Source organism: Danio rerio, chromosome 10 (genome assembly GCF_049306965.1).
Source record: "Danio rerio strain Tuebingen ecotype United States chromosome 10, GRCz12tu, whole genome shotgun sequence".
Taxonomy (NCBI): Eukaryota; Metazoa; Chordata; class Actinopteri; order Cypriniformes; family Danionidae; genus Danio; species Danio rerio.
In genome coordinates, this window is record NC_133185.1 from 23315310 (window position 1) to 23341156 (window position 25847).

The 25847-nt window shown below is 36.9% G+C and overlaps 1 protein-coding gene across 2 annotated transcripts in view; it reads right to left on the bottom strand.

Moving 5' to 3' along the window:
• LOC563710 (leucine-rich repeat transmembrane neuronal protein 4) overlaps window positions 1-25847 on the bottom strand; it is a 202826-nt gene that overhangs the window by 168161 nt on the left and 8818 nt on the right. Inside the window, exons 1-2 of one of the 2 annotated variants that reach the window (XM_687067.10) lie at window positions 9646-10243; window positions 4553-6117 (exon numbers count right to left, since the gene is read on the bottom strand). In XM_687067.10, the coding sequence (XP_692159.4) occupies window positions 4553-6117; window positions 9646-9649 (1569 nt within the window). In that variant the 5' untranslated portion in view covers window positions 9650-10243. Of the gene's footprint in view, window positions 1-4552; window positions 6118-9645; window positions 10244-25847 lie in introns of those variants that run through there. The other variant, XM_073914618.1, reaches the window with a different exon arrangement.

Below are 25847 nucleotides of genomic sequence, written 5' to 3' on the forward strand. Positions count from 1 at the left end.
TATGTTTAAAAAACATAACATTCTATTAATTAACATTAATAATCACAACTGCAAAGAAAGTTCAGCTTTGCAATTGAGGCCTTGAGACGAAGAACCATATAAGTCCATATTTTCAAATTTTGAGATTTTTTTTTTTTCATTTGGACAGTGAACATTATATTATATATTTGTATTTTACTTGGAGATAAATAACAAAGGTTTCTCAATTTCTAAGGAGATAACATTTTTCAATGTCTGTATTAAAAATCAACAGTTATTATGATTTATATATGTCAAATGTGGAAGAACGGTATATGTCCAGTCAGTGTGGAATAACAGTATAACTCCAATTCATCAGATTGCTTTAAACTACCAAAGATCTGATTCCTTTATCTCAGTTTTAATACAGTAACAGAAACGTCAGACATACGTCATAGCTAAATATTGTCGTTTATTTAAAAAAGCTGGTGCAGCGCAGCTGTATATATAATACTTCAAACTGTTCTCGCGCTTCGCCATCCCACAATATAGAAAAATATAAAAACAAATAAAGTCTGATTGCCGTAATTTCCACAGGACTGGTAAATATGCATTGATGCAGGTTTATAATATATTGTATGTGGTTTATTTTGATAGGTTAACTGTTTGGTGGGGTTTAGCGCTCCTCAGCGCATTCAGAGAGAGAGAGAGAGAGGGAGAGAGAGACAGAGAGATAGAGAGATCACATCACATATATGGTTCTTCCACTCTCCTCTTTCGGTGGATTTTTCCCCTGTTTTTGTTCACCTTTTTGATTCAAATATGCTTTCCCAGTAACCCTGAGCAAACTCTGTCCTTCTATTTGTTCATGCCGGCTCTCCTTTTTTGCCGAGGATTTGCATTTTAATGTTCGAAGCGGACATGACAGCAAGCAGCATCTCTATTCTTACTAATGGACATAAATGGTTATTCTGTGTGAACCGATTTTATTGTTTAAAATGCAGATTCTTGGTTTCTCAAAAATATCCTCAAACTGTTTCCCTATTTAAAGTTCACACATATAATTAATGTCACTTAGTTATCTCATTTGTTTGGACTTTTACGGTTGTTCATTGCACACACTCAATTGTAGTCTGCTATAATACCATGGCTATTCAGTGAAACAAGGCAGATCACCTAAATAATTGGACTGAAGGGGCACTTCATCCGCAGTTGAGCCTTTATGAGTTCTGATGATAAAGACCCTTGGCTGATCAAAATCGATCGAGAAAGACATTAAATCATACCATTATATTTTATGATGAAAGATGTCGAAGTCGTATGTCAGTTTAACAGAAAACCACTCTCAAGGTGAGGTCAGCCGACAATCCCTTTTAGTAGTCTCTTCCACACCTTTATGCCATTTGTGATAGGCAACAGAACGATGTAAGGCATGAGGAGAACACTGGTTTTCAAGACAGGAGCAATCTGAACTGTGTGTTTGAATCTAGTCTTTTGGCTTGATGTGAAAAGCCCGTAAATCAGGTGCGCGCGTGGAATACCAAATCACAGGAGAGAGAATAGAACTCATCAATCATGGGTGACGTGCGCTTTGCTGCACGGGAGGGAAGCCAAACCACATTAGTGTTGATGCAGCAATGCTGTGGTATAGAGGACGGCAGGGGAAAAAAAGAGACAAACAATTTAGAAATAGAATGGAATTATAGACTATTAATGGATAAAATTATGGAAAAAGGTCAAGTAAGTGCAGTCGACATGAAGCCTTTTGATGATTATGGACTTGAAGCGCCTACTCTGAACTTTAATATCTTACAATAGCTCAATCTGTATTCCCATTTATGTTAAAATGAAACCCTGGAAACTGCAGCCAGGGAAAATAAGGTCACATTAAGCTTTTAAATCTCACAACTGGCAAATGATTTACTTTAATAAAACAAAAAAATAATAATTACTACACTGCTTAATTGTTATGTTTTGACTCTTTGGAATAAGTTAAGTATACTTTAACTTCACAACATCTGTTTTAGTCAGTTTAATGTAATGAAAGTTAAACTGACTTGTGTGGTTAGTTTGACTCAACTTGTATTTTACCAGCATGGACCATGCCACACTATGAGTTAAATTTTATTGTAGGGATGAAAGGGATGGTAAGAGAACAGTGGGATGAAGGGAAAGTGAAGTAAGAGGATAAACAGTGAACAGGTACAGTGTGTGGGATGATTGGGATTCCTTGATGATGCCCAGAAACTCAGAGTGGGGGTAATCTCAGTAATAATTTGGTAGAGTGATTAGACCCCCTTATTCAATGAGTGAATGAATGATAAGAACAGTTCCAGAGGGCTGGTCTGCCTTAAATAGGTTTTTAGGGAGTAGGTGATTGGTTAAGGAGATAAAATGAGGTGTGGTTCCCCTGCCGAACCTATGTTAACAAGTAAACTTCACTAAGGCAACCACTCATTTAGATGTTTTTGCATTGAGGGGTCTGGATGCAAACCTGGTACAGTGCAATCTGAGATGCATCCAATGCTTTTTAATGGGCTTACCTAACCCCACCCCTAACCCTACCCCTCACAGTGATGTAACTAGCTCCATTGAGTGAATCATGTCTGACATTGCACATTTCAGCTTGCATCGTAAAGGCTGCATCCAGATACTATTGTTTGCATCTGTCAGCAGGAGCTAATGGGGTCAAGCTTATGCTTGCACGGTCCAAGAATTGTGGAGCTTGTCGGACTTTTGTGGAGCATCGATGGACTTACTCTGCAGTGTTTGGACTTTCAGCAGTGAAAATTAAACCACATCAAACTGAACTAAACTGAACTTAAACTTTAAAAACTGAACTGACGCAGTTTTAATTTACTATAATCTTCTATAATAAGCAGCTTTGACACAAGCTACATTGTAAAAGTGCTATAGAAATAAAATTGAGTTGAATTGAATTGAAAAAAGTAAACTCTGAATCCTTGGTCAAGCAAAACAATGAGACAAACTGCTTCTTTTAACTGTGTGCTGTTGTGTGTGATGGAAAGACCTATCATTTCAGTGGCTTAAAGGGGACACATGTTGTGTAAGAGACTTAGTGATTTGCAAAAAAGTTTGTTCCTTGACTTGAGGAAGTCACTAGAGAAAAACATGCCAATCTGCTGGACTCTGATGTGCACCTCTGATCTCTCAAAAAAAACACTCTTGAGGCAGCAGATCAGAGAACAGACAGGGGTCCGTGTGGAGAGGTCAACGTTGCTGTCAGGATATCATTCTGTGTGCCTTTGTGCTCTCACCCAACTTTGTAGTCTTCTCTTCCTGTGACTTGATTCTGTATACCTGTTTACCTGTCTAGCATCATGCCAATCGGCCTGCTCGCATGTCTACCTGCCTTTCTTGTTTCACTCAGGGCTGTCTTCCTTGCCACCAGCACATACGCCCTATCATGGCTCTGCCAGAGGCACTGTCTGCCTCTAATGACACTTTTCTGCACTACTGACAGGTTTCCTAGCCCGAAGGACTAAAGGCAGCAGCTGCCCCTTGGGAATAACATGAACATATGCAAATACAGCCAAGTATACAAACACACACAAAACCAGCTCTTCAAAAAGCAGCAATTGACCCCAGCTGTCAAGACACGCATTTGAGCAGATTCCTGAGTGACACACTGAGAAAATTAGTATTTCGTAAACTGGAACTGGTGGTTGTGTTTAATCATAGAAAAGGGTTTTCTAAAACGGGTGAAAGATGATTCAAGAAGGAAAGATGAGTGTAAAGCAAAGATAAGAAGCTAATGCATAGATATGAAGAGGTGCACATAGAAGAAGTCAAAAAGAGCTCGTGGAAGAAAGTGGGGTGTCATTAAAGACTTTCTTGTAGTGCCAAGAAGATCAAGAGGAAAGGGAAAAAAAAGCAAGACTTATTGTTGCACTGTTTCGTAATAACTAAGAATGGATCAAACTGTGTTGAAATATCCAATGAGTGCATCGGAGCTAGGATTAGAAGGATGGTTAGAAGGATTTTTCATTAACAAGATGTGTTAGAAGTTCCTGCACAGACAAAAACCAATCCATTTTGTTCTTGGGAGCTGCTAAATGCACATATTTTGATGAGGACAGATAAATAATTTTAACACAGCAGCTTTTTCAGGGAATAGATCTTGAATCAAAGATCTCTCTTGGGTTAAAATAAAAGTCTAACTGCCAGCCTGGCAAGACAACAATAAAACCATTACCCTCATGTAGATATCTCATACTAGAAGAAGGTAATGCAGACTTATCAATTTATAACTGCATTGCCATATCACAGACCAAAATACAAGGGCTCCTAAAAGAAGTGAATCAACAGAAATCATTAAAAATGTAATAAAAATCAATATGTAATTGTAAATTAACACCCTGTTTGAGGTTAAACAACTTGCTTACTGTGCCAAAAACAGTCAGTGTCCCTTCTAAAATATATTCCTGCCAAAAACGTGTCCCTCCCACACATACACTTTTGTACTACAAAAACAATCTCCTGAAATGGCATCAAAACAGCACAAGAACAGATGGATTTAAAGCAGTTAACCCACCAAACCCAATGGATTTTGAGTTAAGCAATTGAGTCTTACCTCACATTCCCTGGAGCCAGAGATTGTGTAGGTGCATGGTCCAGTACCATTGACCAGCACATCTGTGCCCTCTGTGTTATTAGGCTTGTAGTCCACATAGTACTCCTGCAACGGTGTGCTGAGTGTGCGCTCAGTCTCCCGTGACTTTTTCCGACGTTTACGAGCAGCAGCAGAGTTTTCCTGTAGCTGCTTAACACTGCTTGGATAGCGCTTCCATGAGACATAAATTACAAGGAGGATCATGGCGACTGACAGGAAGAGGGCAACGCTTCCCGCCACTATCTTGTGGAATGATACCGGTTCGAAGTCTTGCTCTTGTGGAGGGACATCAGGCTGAGATGGAACTGAAGAAGTGCTACCTTCCAAAGATGTCCCGTGGACCCTTCTACTGTCTCCAGATTTGAGAGTTGGGACTAAAGAGCTGGCTGGGGTCTGAGAAAAGGCGACAAAAGGCGTAGAGGGAACAAATATGGTTGATGGCGTAGCAGGAGCAATCCTGCACACTCCATTGGCATCAACTGCATCCAAAACCTTCTCCCCTTGAACTTCTTTGGGTGATGCACAAATCATATTAATTTCTTTGTTTCCACGGAAGGTTCTCATCCAGGCCACTAGCGGACACACAACTGGACCACAATCCCACATGTTTCCTGCTAGGCTAATTGCGGTCAGAGAGGTCCAGGCATCCACAGCCTCTTGAGACACATTGACAAGCTTGTTTGAATCCAGATTAAGCGTCTGCAAATTCGGCATGGCCCGGTACACTTCTGCATCTATCTCCTGCAGGTCATTTCCTGAAAGGTCCAGCTTCTGCAATGACGTCCACATCCATGTAAGACCTTCACTCATGGTCCTAATGCGGTTCCACTGTAGGTAAAGTGCACGTAAGTTATAGAAGCGTGGGAAGTTGAAAAAGTTGATTTTGGAGAACTGGTTATGCTCGATATGCAGCTCAGTTAGCTTCAGCAGGCCAGACATTGAATTACGAGTAATGCTGCGCAGGCGGTTGTAGCCAAGGTCAAGGAACTCAAGATTACGGCAATCCTGAAAGAGGCGAGAGGGTAGATTCTTGAGGGAGTTGGAGCGCATGTGCAAGCTGAGTAACTTGCGCAGTCCTTGGAATTGCCCAGGCTGTAGAGCCTGTAGCTTGTTATAAGATAGGTCCAGATTTCTCAAATTTGGTACCAGGTGAAATGTGGTGTTATGAAGCAGTGTGATTTTATTGGAGCTCAGTATTAGCTCTTTGAGCCTCCGTATCCCTTGAAAAGCACGTGCATCTACATTGGCAATATAATTGTGGTCCAGGTACAGCCAAATGAGCTGGTTGAGGCCAACAAATTGGCCAGCCTTTAGGCTTGCCAAGCTGTTATACCGCAGAGACAGTCCTTGACAGCCGCCAGAGAGGTTCTTGGGAACATCACGGAATGCACTAGACTCACAGTATACAATCTTGCCATCACATCGGCAGCTCCGAGGGCAGGGACGCTCACCAAAGCAAGGGGTGGCAGAGAGCCATGCCTGCATTAGCAGTGGCACCATGAACCAACGGTGCCTCATGGCAAAGCCTGAAACGGAAAAATCAAAAGAACAGTCAATAAACTATTGTCTTTTCCTAAATGTAAAAAAAAATACATTAATTAAAGTGATAAAATCTAAATCAAGCTAATGTAATTATTTCTGCTCCAATTTGATGTGTCTGTACAGTAATAAACCCAACACTAAAAAACAACCCAATACAATAGTTACAGCAGATTCACACTCTCTGACAGAGTCGCTCTCTATTATTTGTGTGGTGGAAACTCAGTCTTGATCTTATTAGGGCATTGTGATGCATTACGACTTGTTGAATCGTGAAATGTGCATTGTGAGGTAGTTAACAATACCCAGCCCTAATTGTTGTGCAGTTTCAAAGCAAAGCTTATGATGGCTAATAAGAGAAGAAATATAGTAATTGTCCTATGATCATAAACCCTTGAAATATTACATTTATACAGCAATAGGATACCACAAAGGACATTATTAACAGTGGTGATTGTGCAAATCAATCCAGTCATGCCATGTTGTTTAATTCTTCTCTCTGGCAGTGGAAAACATGCTATCAGAGCAAGCCAGTCCTCCAATAAGCTTGGACATAAGCCCACTACAGTATGAAAGGATATGTCCTGAGAGATATGCCTGGGTCATCCTATTTGTCCATAATTACAATCTAAACGATTGTCAGTCAACCAAATCAGTTATATTTGCCTGGCTCTTCAGGGACGTCGCTTTGTAAATCTTTCCTTTATGCACAAAAGAAAAGCCTAGGTGTTTTTCATGTCAAAATAAACAGGGTGGTGGAAGAAGGTATATTTCATTATTATTTCATTATTTCAGCAGTAAGCTCACTACTAAACATTGTTATTACATAAATGTTATTTGTGTAAAGGTCTTGGCTGAAGCCTGGACATTTTCCTGTAATAGTATTTTATAATTGTGCTGTCTTTCTGGCCTTCAAATCCACACTTTGTTGCTGTAAAACCATTTACATTTCAGCCCTGATGGTTGCAGAAATAAATAAAAGTAGTTCCTTAGGCTTTGCCTCTTTATGAGATGAATAATGTGGACATAACATATATCTATAAATGTTTTAAAAATATCAAAACATTTATCTCGAAGGCTATAGTAGTTGAAACTCACACAAACAACATTAAAAAGAATGGGAATTGAATAGTTTGGCCAAATCTAGAAGTAATACTGCCAGATGTTCTCTGATGTGGAACTGGATAAATATCCATCAGGTAGTTTTTAACAACCATATATCAGGACATGTGAATGATCATTTGAAATGTCAAAATCATTGTTAGTTCCTATTAGTTTACGACGGCCTATAAATGTATACATGTACATGTATTTTTTATCAGTATATGAAACTACAAAACATTCAACAATGTTCTTAAAAAAATATCAAGACATCAGATCTAACTACACAATTTTTAGCTGTTACTACAATGGTTTTAAATTATTATTATTATTATTATTATTATTATTATTATTATTATTATTATTATTATTATTATTATTATCATTTGTGATTTTTTGTGGCCTTATAAAGTCAGTTTCAAGATGTTGACCAAAAATAAATATCAGAATAATTTTGAAAACCATATCTATTATTTACATCCTGATTACTTTTAATAAAGTCCTTGTGAAATGAAATTAATTTTGACTAAATGTGCTAAAACGGCACATGATTTGATATGTTCCAATTTAATGCAATGACACTGATACAATTTCTAAATGTGGCTTTAGTGTCCAACCTATTTATGGATGCCACGAATTCACAACAATCACAATAAACAAAGCTAGAGCTGCTGATGATGTCCACTAACTTGCATTTGCCAACAACTGATGCACTATCAGGCTGCAGCACTATAAAGTAATTACGTCACTGGCTTTCATTCATACCAACCAGAAAATCAGACTGTATCAGCTTAATGACATTTGCTAATGAAATGATGCTGATAAAGTTAATGATCCAAGTGTGGTCTAATGAAAATTAATTTGTAACAAACTCGCACTGCCACTGTTCTTATTTTAGCACTGCCCTTTTTTCACTCTCTCTCTCTCTGTCTCTCTCTCTCTCAAAAAACTGATATTGCCTCTGTATAGGCCTATATACCCTTCACAGTGATGCTCCAAAATTTTGCCAGGTTGGTTACTTTATGTTTGCTGTCAAGATCTCCCACTACAGTGCCGCAACGCAGCAAGCATAGCTCATCATTTTATGAGCTGTGGAAGGCCATCTCGCTGCACAGCGCTAACGAATAACAATCAGAGCAGGTCACATATCTGTCAAATAGGCCCTGTAAAATGATTGAAAGCACATCTATAATCAAGTACTCTAATGTGGCCATGAGAAGGTCTGTGGCTTACAGTTAATCACAGTGCTTAGCTTAATAATCAGCATCGAAATTAAAAGAAACATTTAAGCATGATAACACATTCAAACATGTTCTGGTACACATCCATCATTAAAAACCCCAAAATCATTGGTCTTTCAAGCTTAAAATTTGATTATCTATATAAATTAAACCTACCAACATTTACATGCACGTAATGTGACCTTTTTAATCACATCCAAGTTTGAAATAAAAAAAGATCAACTACTGTACAGTATCCTCTGGTAATAGTGGACCAGCAAACTGCCAAAAAAAACTGTTTAATTAGTATTCCAGCAATGAGTTGACATCAGTCTGCTTTTTAAGTTTGTAAGATATGGAGAACAGAGACAGGACAATAAGTCTAACCAATAGTCTAAGATATATTTTCACCCACTATCCAACTTAATTGCTTGTGTGGTCTGTGGATGAATGGCACCATTTGGTGGATCACAACTGAAAAGCACCGAACAACATAATTTGCAGGTTAAATATTTAGAAAGAAAAATTCATTCTGACATTAGAAACATGTAACCTAACAATTTAATTTTAACTTAACTATTTTCTAGGTTGAAATGTACTTGAATCTAGGTAATAAAAATGTGCATAATGTAAATAGATTGTCATAAATAACAGCAGCAATGTTTTATATAATTTGTTTAAGATATATTTTATTAACTTCTAATAAGGTTATCATATTAAAGTACATTAGTAAGAGGATTTTTCTCTTTTTATATTTACTTACTTGTTTATTTATATCTTTATTTATTTTCATTATCGTGACAGTAAGACAAGTTTCATTAGTTCATGAACATCTACATTAAAATAATTTGCATCGTCCATTAAAGCATTGAATAATGAATGGACGGTTGACTGTACCTCACCAGAATTATTATACCGCTGTGAACTGTGAAAGCAGGGTCAAAAAGGGGAAAATACGTACTATGGTGTCAAATGCAACATTAATCAATGTATGCAAATTATCTTAAAGAGAACATCATACGTATATGATGCTGCTTATCAGAGAAGCATATATTTCGGTTCTATTGCATGGACGCTGCTTGAACACAATTCGCATTGCACTGCAAAAAGAATAAAACTGCAGGAAATGTCCACAAACCATGAAGCATCCACCGTGTTCACTCAAGTCCGAGTAATACTAATAGACAAACTTACCCATCACCGCGTCTCAGTCAACTCCTGGCCACAGGTTTTTAAAGCTTTCTACCGCTCGAGACCCGAAACGGCATGGCACGCGCTCTCTTCAGATGCTTCGGTTCTTCCACAAGCGCTCGTTCCCGCCTGTGTTCCTCCACCGCAGAGCAGGCGCGGGAATTCTTCAATCTCTCCTGACTGACCACTGACCATATCTTTCAATTCCCCTCAAAACAAAATGTTCACAATAACCATCCACTCGAACGGAAAGAATCCATTTGAAATCCTAAAATTACACCTTTAGTCACAAGAGACCTGAAGACGAACGATTCCAAAATCCAAGTTATCTATTACACGTCAAACTTATGGAAATCCCAGCAATCCCCATCCGCCTCAGTATATTCCATCGCAGCATAATGCGCAAATACTGTCTTTCCGAAAGGATGATGCTAACCGTAGATTAATCCGTGGACGATTTGTTTTAATATAAATAGTTGATGTGATGTTTAGAGGATTTTAATCCAGTCCAAAATTACAGCACTCGTTGGATTCTGTTTGGAAGTGTACTCCACTCCATTCGGGAATGTTTCTCCTCTCCTGTACAGTTCCCGACAGTACCGAGATGCAGCAGGATTGTGAGTGGTTAAACCACAACCGCCTGTCGCACCATAACTTTGTCAGACAGAATCCGAATGCCCTCTTCTGGCGAACTGACATCTCCAGCAGCAATCCCTCCTCCTCTCATTTCACTCTCACTCGATATTTCCAGAGGAAAACGAGTGGGTGACACAACAAGTCTATTAGATCGACTAACATAAAAGAAGAGCAAACAAACGATCCGTCTGAGGAGAGATGTTTGTTTCGTGGCCCAACAACAAATCATCACAAATCTCCAAATCTTTTAGCCTCCCCTACTGCTTGCTCATGTAGTTTTTGATGTTTTATTCGACAAATAAATCTAACTATCTCTTCAATATTGGAATGGAGAGGCCCATGTGCGCTTGGAGATAAATATAAATCTACATTTTGTCCACTTAATTATTTAAAATGAGTAATATTTAATAAATAAGTAAAAAGACGTCTACTACAGGCTATACTATATCTGTCTTCTTCTTTTTCTTCTTCAACTGCAAAATTAATCAACAGCAAACTATTCAAATTAGGGTTGTCTTTATAATTGATCTGGGTGTTTTATAACTCACATGCCATGCGGCCAAGGGAAGGATGGTGGGAAATGTGGTTTGATCACAGTGAATCTAAATCATAGGTCTCAAATTTGATTCCTGGAGGGCCGCAGCTCTGCACAGTTTTGCTCCAACCCTAATCAAACACAGCTGATCCAACTAATCAAGGTGTTCAAGACTACTAAAACTATTAGGCAGGTGTAAGTTGGAGGTGGTTGGAGCTAAACTATGCAGAGCTGCATCCCTCCAGGAATTGAGTTTAAGACTATTGATCTAAACTGTGTAATCAAGAATATAAATTCCAGGAATCAACAATGAATTAAAATATAATAATAATAATAATAATAATAATAATAATAATAATATTAAAGTTTATCTGGGCGACGCAGTGGCTGGGTCAGTTTGCGTTTATGTGAGGAGTTTGCATATTCTCCCTGTGTTTTCGTGGGTTTCCTCTGGGTGCTCTGGTTTCCCCCACAGTCCAAAGACATGCGGTACAGGTAAATTGGGTAAGCTAAATTGTCTGTAGTGTATATGTGTGAATGAGTGTGTATGGATGTTTCCCAGAGATGGGTTGTAGCTGGAAGGGCATCCGCTGTGTAAAACATGTGCTGGATAAGTTGGCGGTTCATTCTGCTGTGGCGACCCCAGATTAATAAAGGAACTAAGCCGAAAAGAAAATGAATTAAATAAAAGTTGTTAAAGTTAGGTACAGTAGATGTGCTATTCTCTTCTCTCTTTTCTCATTAATGCCTGGCAATGTTTTCAGTAGCATTGGATTCAGAAGTATTTATCTCATATTTCTTTAAGTCATGAACCAAACCAACAGCTACGAGAATAATCATTGTAAACTTTGATTTGAAGCCAAAAAACATTTATGACAATAAGAAAAAACACCTGTACTTAACAACTTTTATAATGAAAGAATTATAATACCATGAAGCATTGCAAATGACAATCAATTTTAAAAAGATGGAATAACACAAATAAAAAACTTGTTAATTTAACAGTGACTGGTTGAGTACTTAAAGTTTAAGGCAATATATTATGTGTTTTAAGATGTTGTCATGACAATGCCCATATAAACACATGAATTCATTCATTCTCATTATTTAGTTCTTAATTTATTTATATATATATTTTTCTTAAAATTTCCTAACTTGAAGTGCTGTAAAAAAAAGATACTTTTTAAAGATACTTTATGAAATGTTGCCCTGGCAGCACTGTCCAACAGTGGATGTAGCTTAGAAATTTCAAATTTAAAACTTTCCTTATAATTAATAATTTTGCTGTTTAAAATGATTTAATTGGTGTTGCAGTATTATAAACTTTAACACAGAACTTAAAAATGACACCTTATACATACTTTCCAACAACTCGTATTCCAACAGCTTTCATTCATTCTCTGTTTTTTTTTTTTTTTTGCTGAATATTATTAAAAACAAACCTTATATTGTATTATCATGTAAACAACATAAAGTAAATATAAATATTTCCTCCAGTAAATATTCTAACAAATAAATAATAAGTCTAGTATATCCAGATGAATGAGAATAATGTAGCTACTAGCTAACAATATTTATATATTATACTAAAAACTACTGTATACTACACTTGTCTTAACTGCCTCTGAGCTAACTTAACTGAACTGTCTCTATCAAATGTCCTGTCTGCATCATTCTCATGGTCACTAAACTAACATTCTCACTTTCATCTACAGGAAGAGCCAGTTCTGTCCTTTTCTTGTTTCACTTACCATAGAACATGGTGGTGCTCACCAAAACACTGTTCCCTGTATTCATATCTATTCAAAAAGCAGTATTGCCATTAAAACTAGATTTTATCCATATTGCAAATGCCATTAACATATGAATAATCAACATTATTTTACTAGCATTCATGTTGTTATTTTTACAACTTAAAAGTTCACAGCTGACCTTGCTAGCTAGCTAACCCACTGCAATATTGCACATTCTACTATTGGACAGTGTTGCCATTTGGTAACGCATGCATTTGATCGATTTGCAAAAAACTAATTTGATAAAACCTTTTTTGAGATGTAATTATTTCATCATAAACTTACTGGAGGTTATGTTTCAGATTTTTTATGGAACACAGCATGTCATGTGACTTAATCAAAGCACATCATTGGCTACAAAGTATTCTCTTTCCAACAACAACAAACAAATTATGTTGGTCTTTAGGAAATAGTGGCAGGGAAATAACATAGGTATCATGTTGCCATATGGTGATACCGTGCACACTTTTTGAACTGCATCATGGGTAATGTAGCTTTTCTGTATGAATTTCAAACTAATGCAAACCGATGGGTTTAAAATACACATAATCAATTTATAACCTCAGAGCTCACAGAAGGCCCGTCCTTAAACATTGATTAATTATTGTTTAAAATAATAAATAATTCATTTTCTTTGAACAAAACAAGTCTTTACTTCTACAACCAGACTTCCAGAAAATACTTCAGATCACAACTTCTGTATCATCATTAAAATAGTAATTCCTCACAAAGAGACTACAAATACAAGCATGGTGTCCTGTTTATCATTCCATTTAATTAATTAAATTTGTCAATACTAATTTTCAGTTTGATATAGATTGACCCAAAGGCCCTGAAACTGTTTGACACTGCTGTGATGAATTCCAGTGACAGCCAATTATTATGGTCTCTCACGTGAACTTGAATCTGATTGGCTGTGGCTGTTCTCGCTGTGAAGGAAACATTTGAGTGGCACTGCTATTTCCTGCTTCATCATTAGAGCAACCCTGCAATTTCTGTCCATCAAGTGTCCCCTTCAAACTAACAAGCCAGTTAACAAAAGCATTTAACCTCTCCAGGCTAAGTGAATTGATTGAGTGAAACCAATTACGTTGACCATCTTATATATATTTAATATTATAATATGAAAATGCCTGAATGTAGCTAAAATGTAGTTGCCAAGAAAGAAAGAGGCTTGTGTTTCTGACATTTCCTCCCTGTCTTTAAAGAGAACAGCTTATCCCTGTGCACCGAGTCTCAGCAATTGTACAATTGCCTGGAAATCGAGGCCAGACAGCTGCAGTCTTTAACAACAGTTCAGAAGGAGGTCATGGCGAAAGAAAGTGTGTGTTCCTGACTGCGTTGGTTTATCCACCTCAGGGCCACAAACATTTTTTTGTGGCTTTCCGAAGGTGTTATCATGTTGTTGGTGGTTTCTGTGTTGTTGCTTTAGTATTCAGAGTGGTTTTAGCTGATTGTTATGCGTTTACTACGGCTGTCTGGATGTGTTTGCTTACAGGCCCAAGTCAAAAAGCCCACCTTCTAGCCAAGTCATCCCACTTTTATTTAAATAGTACTTTAAATGATACAGACTATTTCAACAGAGCTCCACAGTGATAAACAGAAAAAAAAAACATAACAATATATTCTTCCAAATACATCAAAGTGAAGAGATTATTATAATCTTAAAATACATTGATTTCAATATTCATTTATTCATTTTCTTGTCGGCTTAGTCCATTTATTAATCCAGGGTCACCACTGCGGAATGAACTGCCAACTTATCCAGCAAGTTTTTACGCAGCGGATGCCCTTCCAGCCACAACCCTTCTCTGGGAAACATCCACACATACATTCACACACTACGGACAATTTAGCCAACCCAGTTCACCTGTACCGCATGTCTTTGGACTGTGGGGGAAACCGGAGCACTCAGAGGAAACCCATGCAAAGGCAGGGAGAACATGTAAACTCCACACAGAAATGCCAACTGAGCCGAGGTTGGAACCAGCGACCAAGCGACCTTCTTGCTGTGAGGCGACAGCACTACCGACTGCACCTCTGCCTCGCCTGATTTCAATATTGAATTATGAAATTAGTTCAATTCATCTGCTGTTTTACCAGTTCTAGACCAGTGGTTTCCAAAAAACAAATAAATTTAATAATCTATTAAAATTACCATATTTTTTCCATAACCTACAGAAGATACAAATAGTTACATCAAAAATACAACATGCAAATAAAAAGCCATCAGACTTTTTTTTTTTTTTTTCCCATTGGATTGTGACCCCTGGGATGTTTACATTAGTCACCAGCCTACACTTTCTAAAACCTTTACGGCATCATATTCCATTAACAATAAATATGAGCCATGACGATGATCTCCAAGTAGTGGTTTCCAAAAATAATCCAAGAAAATACTTATGCTGAAAACATTGTGTCCACCAGTCTCATTAGGTGAGGTTAATATTAAATTAAACAAATCAATAAATGAACATTTGACTCACAAACATTTTCTTCTGGCTTTCCAAAAACTTTATCATGTTGTTGGTGGTGTCTGTGTTGCTGCTTTAGTAGTCAAGCAGATTGTTATGTGTTTACTACGGCTGCCAGGATGTGTTTGCTTACAGGCCCAAGTCAAAAGAGCCCACCTGCTAACCAAGTCATGCCACTTTTATTTAAATAGTACTTTATATAATACAGACTGTTTCAACAGAGCTCCACAGAAATAAATTAAAAAATAAATCACAGAGTAAATTCTTCCAAATGCATCAAAGAGGAGATATTATTATGCAATCTAAAAATAAATTTATTTCATTGTTGAATCATGAATAGTTCAATTAATCTACTGTTTTACCAGTTTTAGTCTAGACCAGTGGTTCCCAAAGTGGGGGTCGGGGGATAATGTGATCTTACACTGGGAATTCCAAAAATCAAATAAATTTTAATAAGCTATTAAAATGACCATATTTTTTTTCCCATAACCTACAGAAGATATGAATGGTTACATTAGAAATACAACATGAAAATAGAAATGCCATCAGCCTTTGGATTATTATTTTTTTTTCATTGGATTGCGACCCCTGGCGTGTTTACGTTAGTCACTAGCCTACACTTTCTAAAACTTTTACGGCGCTACATTAAATTAACAATACAATACAAGCCATGACGATTATCTCCAAGTGGTGGTCCTCAAAAATAATCCAAGAAAAGACTTGTGCTGTAAACTTTGTGCCCACCAGTCTCATTAGGTGAGGTTAAATTAAATTAAATTAAACAAATGAATAAATGAACTTTTGTGTTGTCAATATGCTCATGTTTACATAGGCCTATTGGTGTGTGTTTGTGAGCTGCTGCGTGCAACATATGTATGTTTATAACCATCTCCAAAAATGGTGGGTGTCGCGAACAACTCAGATCAGTAACAATAAATGTGGCAAAAAAATTATGCAAATGATAGAATATAGCAGTCAGTTCAATGGTGATTGATTATAAAAAAATAATATTTTTATTATTTGATAAAAAGCCTGCTATTAAATATGTATCATCGTGTTGTTCCAATCCCCTGAGACCTTTGTTCATCTTCAAAACATAAATTAAGATATTTTGGATTAAATCCAAGGACACCCTGATCTGTTATAGACTGACAAAGAACTTTTTTTTTTTTTTTTTGGTGCACAAATGTGTTAGCTTTGTTTGATTACAGTTGAACCACTGAAGTAAGATGGAATATTTTGACAAGTTTGGTCCCTTTGGTCCCTTTTCTGGGCTTTAAACACATCATGACTGCATTTCTGCTCATGAAGAATGAGAGAGCTCTCAGATTTCATATAATTTATCTTAATTTGAGTTCCAAAGAAAGTCTCAGGGGATTGGAATAACATAAGGTCGAGTGATTTTTAACAGCATTTTAATTTTTGGGTGAACTTACCCTTTAAAAAGAGCTATTATAAAGCTCTAAAAACACACTAGCGTCATCATACAGCTTGTTTTAGTTTTAGGTTTTGTTCTCATCTCTTGTCAGATCAGTTAGTAACTGTATACTTTCTTCAACCATGGGACATGTTTAGCCTTTAGTACATGTATAATGTTGCTGTTTAGTTCAAGTCATTTCAGTGTGGATTCATTCCTTGTCAGAATAGGTCAATAATGCAAGTTAGACTAATTAAAATAAACTGCAACTTAGTTAAAGTTCCCATGAAATCAAAAGTATACAGATTGATTTTGTTAGCTCACATTGCTAGTTTTGTGTTGAACAACTCGTCTGTGCATATCATTAAAAATAAATTTGCCCTTCTAATCTTTAATTGTAATCTGAAAATGCACTTCCTGTTTTTTTTTCCAGTAAATTGTTAGATTACATGCAGTTAAAGTCAGAATTATTAGCCGCCCTTTTAATTGTTTTTTATTATTATTATTTTTTTAATATTTCTCAAATTATGTTTGACAGAGCAAGAACATTGACACAGTATGTCTAATATTTTTTTAAGTTTTATTTGTTTTATTTTGCCTAGAATAAAAGCACTTTTTATATTTTTTTATGAACCATTTTAAGGTCAAATGTTTTAGCCCCTTTAAGCTTTTTTTTTTTTTCCCCGATTGTCAACAGAACAAGCCATTTTATACAATAACTTGCCTAATTACCCTAACCCGTTAACCTGTTTAACCTACGTAGTTAAGCCTTTATATGTCACTTTAAGCTGTATAGAAGTGTCTTAAAATATCTAGTTAAATATTATTTACTATCATCATGGCATTCAATTATTCATTTTATTGTCGGCTTAGTCCCTTTATTAATCCAGGGTCGACACAGCGGAATGAACCGCCAACTTATCCAGCAAGTTTTTACGCAGCAGATGCCCTTCCAGCTGCAACTTATCTCTGGAAAACATCCACACACCCATACACTACGGACAATTTAGAATACCCAATTCACCTATACCACATGTCTTTGGACTGTGGGGGGAACAGGAACACCCGGAGGAAACCCACGCAAACATAAGGGAGAACATGCAAACTCCACACAGTAATGCCAACTGAGCCGAGGCTCGAACCAGCAACCCAGTGACCTTCTTGCTGTGAGGCGACAGCACTACCTACTGCGCCACTGCTTCGCCGTCATCATGGCAAAGATAAAATAAATCAGTTATTAGAAATGAGTTATTAAAACTCATATTTAGAAATGTGTTGAAAAAATCTTTTTTCCTTTAAACCGAAATTGGGGAAAAAAATAAACGGGGCCAAATAATTCAGGAGGGCTAATAATTCTGACTTCATCTGTATATCTTAGGAATTGGAAGAGGCTAACATACTTAACCATGCTGCTCCAACTATCAGCATTTATAACAAACAGAAACGGTGAGAATGAGGTGTCTGTTGGGTTGTATAAACTCCCCCATAGCCTTTCTTAATCTTTCTGAATGAAATGCCTATTACATCCAATCAGCAAGCCAATCAAACAAGCCACATCCACTGTTTTCTCATTTAATATTCTGTTTCTCTAGAAACTGCATCACAATACGAAAAAGAAAAAAAGAAAAAAAAATGGTCACAGCTTCCGTTTCATGTAGACTTTAAGCTAAAATGTAGTTCAAAGTTAATTAGTTCAATAATAGTGTGACTATTGCAAAATTATTCAATTATGAAATATCATATTCCTCCAAGCAGCTCTACAGATATCCAGTGATTCAGAATTCAGCAAAAAATTAGGCCTGTCACAATAATCAATATAATGACTGATTCGTGCAATATATGGATGCGACCTCAATAATTTTTTGTGATACAATATAAATCACATTGCATTCACATAAAAAATTAAAAGTGACCAAAGGTGAAGCAGTGGCGCAGTAGGTAGTGCTGTCGCCTCACAGCAAGAAGGTTGCTGTTTCGAGCCTCGGCTGGGTCATTTGACATTTCTGTGTGGAGTTTACATGTTCTCCTGGTGCTCATGTAGGTTCGTCCGGGTGCTCCGGTTTCCCCCACAATTCCAAAGAAATGTGTTATAGGTGAATTGTTTACGCTAAAATTGTCCATAGTGTATGTGTGTGAATGACAGTGCATGGCTGTTCCCAGTAATGGGTTGCGGCTGGAAGGGCATCTGCTGCGTAAAACATATGCTGGATAAATTGGCTGTTAATTCCACTGTGGCGACCCCAGATTAATAATCAATCCCAATTCTATTTTTGTACCCGTACCTCTTCCCCTTCCCCTTGACCCTTGAAACAGTGTGAAGGGGAAGAGCTTCACAATGTATCGTCATCATAATCCATCACAATGTTTTGCTTCATATGAGATCAGACGATCGCGACTGCTGCAGTTGTTTCAGTTGCATTATTTTTTAGCATTTATCTTCAGGAAATCACTTAAGGCATATATCTTGTCATCATAATGATCCAATGTGGCAATAAGATCGTAACTATACTGTGACGCATATCTTGTGTTATTTTGCATTGTGTTTGTGTTGCTCTGCAAACAATATAATATTAATGTAATACTTCCAAAACGCTAGCTGGCTGTGAAGTTTCTATGGGGTTTCTGAGTTGAGTTTCTTCACGTGCGTTTCGCTTACAAACAGGAAATACCTGTAATTCTTCCTTAATGTACAAGTAGCAAAAACTTGCTCATTTAGATACGAGAGTTGGAGGATGTGCAACAATTTAAATCATAACGAATATTCATATAGAGCTCCTCAAAAAGATTCAGAACTAGTTAAACATGCACTCCATTGGGCTCGCTACTTTACCGCGGCTCTCAGCACTGCCCACACTTATTAACACTACTAAGCCAACCAATAACAGAGCTTGCGCTCTTCGTCGACACAATGTGTAGTTACATTTTTGAGAGCTGTGCGTCAGGGTTGGTTTTAAGTCAAAGGATCTGTGACTGCTAAGATTGTGCCGGACCATCTACATGCACTCATTGAAAAAGTATCTGCCTTTACACTCTATATGTACATCACCAAAGTTTATATTAGCACTATTTCTCTAACATCAAATTACAAAATCTAATTAACTTAAATTTTCTTGTCATCCTTTTTGCATTTTTGTGTTTGTACAGTCTTTTTTTGCATGCATTTTGCACTCAGTATATAAACAGTGGCATAAAATTGTCATAAAATCACAATATTATCACTCACTGAATATAAAAATAAATTATCATTCATGAATGACCCATTAAAACTTATTGTTACTGAACAGAAGGTGTAGGCTACTTCAACAAAGTAAGACAAAGACAACAACTGCAGGAATTTCTATTACACAGAAGAAGAAAAAGAAAACCCTAGGCAAATGATTTAGGGGAAAAGAGAAAGAGCTAAAACACCATCTATGGGAGTTTTGCCAGTTCTTTTCTACCTAGCAAGCAAAAATGCTATAATTTGTATACACTTATATGAACACTAAAAACCCTACTCTGATCAGTTGTTGAGCTGGCTGTCATTCTGTAAGCATGTATAAATGTATAATTGTTTGTTGCGCATTTCGAGTCTCTGCTGTGAATATTACAGCAGCTCAGAGTTCTACCTGGCCTCAGCATATTTTTTTTCCCGGAAATTGAGCTTGACACTTCAGTCTGTAATGCGAAAACATCATTCCCTGGAACTCTTACTTACATATCTACTGGACTCCAATTTGGCTGATGGGCCGCTCCTTGGCCAGGGTTCAACGAGCAGAGACAATCCTGCTGACAGTGGTGAAACAATTAATGCCCTGTGAAGTTATGATGCTGGCAGCTGCCCTTGTCCTATGTAGTGCTGCCACTGGTGAGAGTGCTATCCTTCATTTTGCTGCTTCACGTGCTGATGTTATATAAAGATATCGGTCTGGGTTTACACGAGGAAGAGGAAACATCAAGCTTTGTGACTCTCATGACAATCAAGTACAATTGTTACCATTTCAAACCAAATCAACATGATGTACTCAAGAGTACTTTTGCTGCAATCAGAATAGTGTACTGTATGCTACTCCATTTTCTTTGACATTTACCAGGAAACTATGTTTTATATAGTTTGAATTCTTGTGGTATGAATGAGTTTCATGCATGCTTTCCCTACTAAATGACTTAAAGCATAAATTATGTCTCTTCTCTGCCATTCATAAATCATCTAGAGTGGACTTTTAAGACAAATGGTTCTAAACATCTTGAACAGCTTGAAGAACATACAAACAGCAGAGCTCTTTTCAGAAGATTCTATGAAGAACCATGCTTTTAAAGTGCTATATGGGTAATTAATTTATTATATAAATTTATTAATATTCGTTTGTTTTCATTAATAGTAAATTAATACTATACACACTCAGAAGCAAATGTGCAGGTTTCGGACGAAGAGGGTTGGGGAGTCGAGAAAGAAAGTTAAGAGTGGGAGTGCGTGTGAGGAGGAGGGTCTGTAAAATGAGGTGCCAGCTTGCTCTGGCACAAATTAAGCCCTGGATGTCTGTAAACGTAACATACTGTAGTGCATTTAGTTACTATGCCCAGCAAGAACACAACATCATAAGACGATACTATCAGGTTAGATTTAGGTTGTGACATCAGGTGACCAAAATTCAATGTTTAGCCAGAGTGAGGACAACGGCATTTTGATCATCAATAACAACGTCAAATGACATTGATATTTGGTTGATTTTAGGTTGTGTTGAAAAAGGACTAAAATCCAATGTTGAGCCAACATCTTAAATCATATTGACTTCAAAAACTGACATTAATTCTTCAGGTATGGCAACCAAAATCCAACATCTAATAGATGTCATTTTTGTAACGTTCACACAACATCAAGCTTCATTAGACATTTATATTTGGTTTATTGTTGTACGTTGGACATTGGCATCGGCCTGACGTTGAGTTCTACAATGTTGAGGTACAACATCTCTTGACATCTTGTGCCTGCTGGGCGTTTAAGGCCATTTCAGTCATCATGCAGTAAACATCTGTCATCTTCTCATCAGTGATATGCATCTAAACATTCTCTAGGTCAATGCGTGTAAAGATTTCAGACATCTTCTTTAGACACTTTTAATGCTTAAAACAGGTTGTTGCAACAATAAATTGCCCATGTCTTGAGGTAGATCAGCATGATGCGATTTACCTTCTATGTGTGATTTGATTGGACAGAAATGACAGGACAGATTTTTCTAATCCCCATAGACAAGAAAAAATAGTAGTTGAAGGAAAGTAGTGGAGTAAAAGTACCAAACTGGCCTAAAAACTCAAGGGAAAGTAAAAATACACATTATTAAATCTACTTAGTAAATTACAATTTCTTAAAAAACTACTCAATTATAGAAATGTGAGTATTTGTAATTTGTTACTTTACACCCCTGCCCTTAGAGCAGTCTGTCCCAAACCTTCTTCTGAAGGCACACAAGGCAAACAAAAAAAATTAAAAGGTACTGTCCCAACAATAAAATTTGTACCTTTATTTCTAAGAGTATATTTATTTTATTAATATTAGTATAATTAATTTTAAGGTTATGTATCATGCTTAAATTTCTCAGGATTTTTTTTTTGGGTTAAACACATTCAAATATTATACCCAAGTAAGTTTAAGAGTGCAGCCTGGCACAGTAACACCGTTTACACTCCATTCACCATCTTGTAATTTTCCACAAATGTAAACTTTTCTGTTCTGGTTTGATACTTGTCGGCATCACCCAGTTATGCCGAAGCTTCAGCTTATGCACGTAAAAAAAAACCTCACTCCTCTGACCTCTAAAGGTGCTCTAGCGACAGACGCTAGAGGCCATGGTCTTTAGCCTCCTTGTTAGAGCATCGACTCCCATGCGGAAGGTTGCCGGTTCGATACTAGCTTGGAGCGGGTTGGGTGGCGTATGACCGGCGGGGTTACAATGGTGCCGTGACTCGGATGGGAGTGGAGTTTAGGGGGGTGAGTGTAATGGAGGCCAGCTATTGAAGTGCAGTATAGTTAAACCTCACTCCTCAGACCTCTAAAGGTGCTCTAACGACAACTGCTAGAGACCATGGTGCTTAGCCTCCTGGTTAGAGTAACCGTCTCCCATGCGGAAGGTTGCCAGTTCGATACCAGCTCTTAGCGGGTTGGGTGGCGTAGGACTGGTGGTGTTACACACAGATAGATGGATAGATATTCTCCTTAATTGTTGGCTGGTTTATAACGAAATTTACTGTATGCTTCCTGAAGAACATGCATACAGCAAAACCATTTACAGAACATTCCATAAAGAAACATTCTTTCTGGGTTCCAAGTGATATATGGGCAATTGATTGAGATATAAACTAATCTATTATTAATCTTGGTTTGTTTTCATTAATACTGAATTAATACTATACACACTCAGAAATAAAGGTATAAAATCTGCCACTGGGGTGGTACCCTTTAAAAAAATACACTTTAGTGTCGTACAGATGAACATTACCTTTAGGGCAGTTTTCCCAATCCTGTTCCAGACGGCACACCAACAGTACGCACTGTCAACCTCTTCCAAATCAAACACACCTGAATCAGCACAGCAGAACATTTAAAGAGACTCCAAAACCTGAAGCAATTGTGTCAGATAAGAGAGACCACTAAAATATGTATTGTTTGTGCACCTCCAGGAACAGGGTTGGCAAACACTGCTTTAGGGTACACTTTTGTACTTTTTAAGGTTCACTTTTGTACCTTTTAGGTACTATGAGGTACACTGTTGTACTTTTTAGGTATTAATATGTACCTTTAGGGACCTGTTAGGACCAAAGCATTAAAAAGGTACTGTGACGTATTTTGCACTTTTATTTCTGAGAGTGTGTTTATTTTATTAAAATTTGTATAATTAATATTAACATTATATATTGTTCACATAATTCTCAAGATGTTTTTTTAGGGTTAAAAACATTCAAATATCATATCCAAATAAGTTTAAGCCACTACATTTCATTTTGTGCTATCCTACAGTAAAATCAGCATTAGCTGTAAATCATAGGATGTTTTCCCAGAATTCCTCCACAGATCATCCAGGTGAAGATGAGCTTTGATGTTCATCCTGGGAAGCAATAGTTTTTGTCTTTCTATACTTTTTCGATTGTTCTCTTGCTCGTCACAAACATTGACCTCAAAGCTGATGCTAGAGATATCAGTGATTCTTTGGAAACATTTTGGAAGATTTATTTTAAAGTTCTCAGAGGAGATGCCACTATGCCCTTGGGAGAAATTTTAGTAGATTGGCCACTTCTGTACACATTCACCACCACTTCGAGTCTTGGCCATTTAGAGGTAATGACTCACACTGTGGTTCAATTGAGTCCAAGAACCTTTAAAATGGCTTCGTAACCCTTTCCAAGCTGATATATTGCAGTAGCTTTATTTTCGCAGTTTTTTTAGGGATCTTTTGAGGAATTGAATGCAGCATTGTGTACCTTTGAGGTAAAGCTTTGAGGTGAGCAATTCTCTCTGGGTGAATGGTTCAATATATATGCAATTTAAAGTCAACGGGAGTGGTTGCACTAAAGTCTGCCAGTGTTCAGTCTCCCTAAATTCATTTACCAATTAAAATTGTGTTGATTTATGGAGGCAATTTCTTTTTTCAGAGTTGCCATTTGGATGCGGTCAATTTCATATTTAATAGAATGGGTTGCTGGGTTGTTTCAGTTTACTTATGTATGAATATATTTATTTTAATTTTATTATATTGATAATTTAGAAAATAACTGTATTTTGTCAATTAAATTAAGGCGACGCGGTGACTCAGAGGTTAGTACTGTCACCTCACAGCAAGATGGTCACTGGTTCGAGTATCGACTGGGACAGTTGGCATTTCTGTGTGGAGTTGGCATTTTCTCCCTGTGTTGGCATAGGTTTCCTCCGGGTGCTCCTGTTTTCCCCACAGTCCAAAGACGTGGTGTAGGTGAATTAAATAAGAAAAATTGGCCGTAGTGTATGAGACTGAATGCAAGAATGTACAGTATGGGTGTTTTTTCCCAGTGCTGGGTTCTGGCTGGAAGGGCATCTGCTGCGTAAAACTTATGCTGGATGAGTTGGCAGTTCATTCCGCGGTGGCGACCCATGATAAATAAAGGAACTAAGCTGAATGAATGAAAATTTAATTCATAAATGCACAATGTAAAAAGCTGTGCTTGCCAGAATCATACAGTTAAAAATGCAATATAATCCACAAAAGAAATGTTTCAATTTCACAGTAAACTACCAAATTTCATTAATTTATAGTAATAATAGACTTAGGTTTATAGGGACAATATGTTCAAAATTTGACTCGACAAAAGATTTTTTCCTATTTTCGACATGGTACAGGTCATTTTTAAAGTGCATCTGCATTTTGTGAGCTAAAATAGAGCCCAATGTTTATACATTGTGAAAAAACCCCACAGCCAAAACAGACAAGCATATTAATACACAGAAGTTGCTCAATTTCATTGAGACAACTACTAAACACCACCTGGGTAACACATATGAGACTAAAGTAAAACAATAAACGTGTAATGTGCATAACTGATGAAAACAAAATAATAATAAAAATGAGTCATAGTAACATAAAAAAATAAAATAAAACATTAAAAGTGAAGTGTCATTATGTAATTCTGGGGAATTCAATGGATGGTTATTTACTCTACATACATTATTAATACTGTAATTAGGTATTACATGTATATACTGCAGTGGCATTTATATTGTTTTATTGTAAAACTCTACAGGCATTTTTTTTTTTTTTACAGAGCAGTAAAAACATGCATGTGTTATTAGTTGATTAACACTTCTGGATTAAAAATTGGTTAAATATTTGTTAAATCCAACAGAACATTGACACAAGGATTTACAGTATTTCTGCCAGACTTGAGGCAATATTCATTGATTCATATTAATTATTTTTTCTTAAAATTTAGAATTAAATTGTTATTTGACAGATTTTAAACAAACTAAACAAAAATACAAGAATCCAACACATTTTGAAATCAAACCATCAACTTTAAAAACACAATAAAGCCCAGGGCTTTTTTAAATTGTGGTCCTGACTGTTAAAAAACTAAGTATGGCTGGAAAGAATAGTTAATGCATAAAACAAAAAGGGATGCGTTTCTCAAAACCATCATTAGCCAACTAAGGTCACAAGTTCCGTTGATAGTTTGTTGATTTGCCGTTTCCCAAATCTATCGTTCCAACAAACATTCCCAAACTGTGTCGCAAACTTGAGCACTCGCAACTACAGTTTTGGAGCTGTAGTTAGAAACATAGTTTTTGGCTGTGTTCTATTCCCACTTATCTCCCTATGCCTTATTCATTTAAAACATTTTAACAT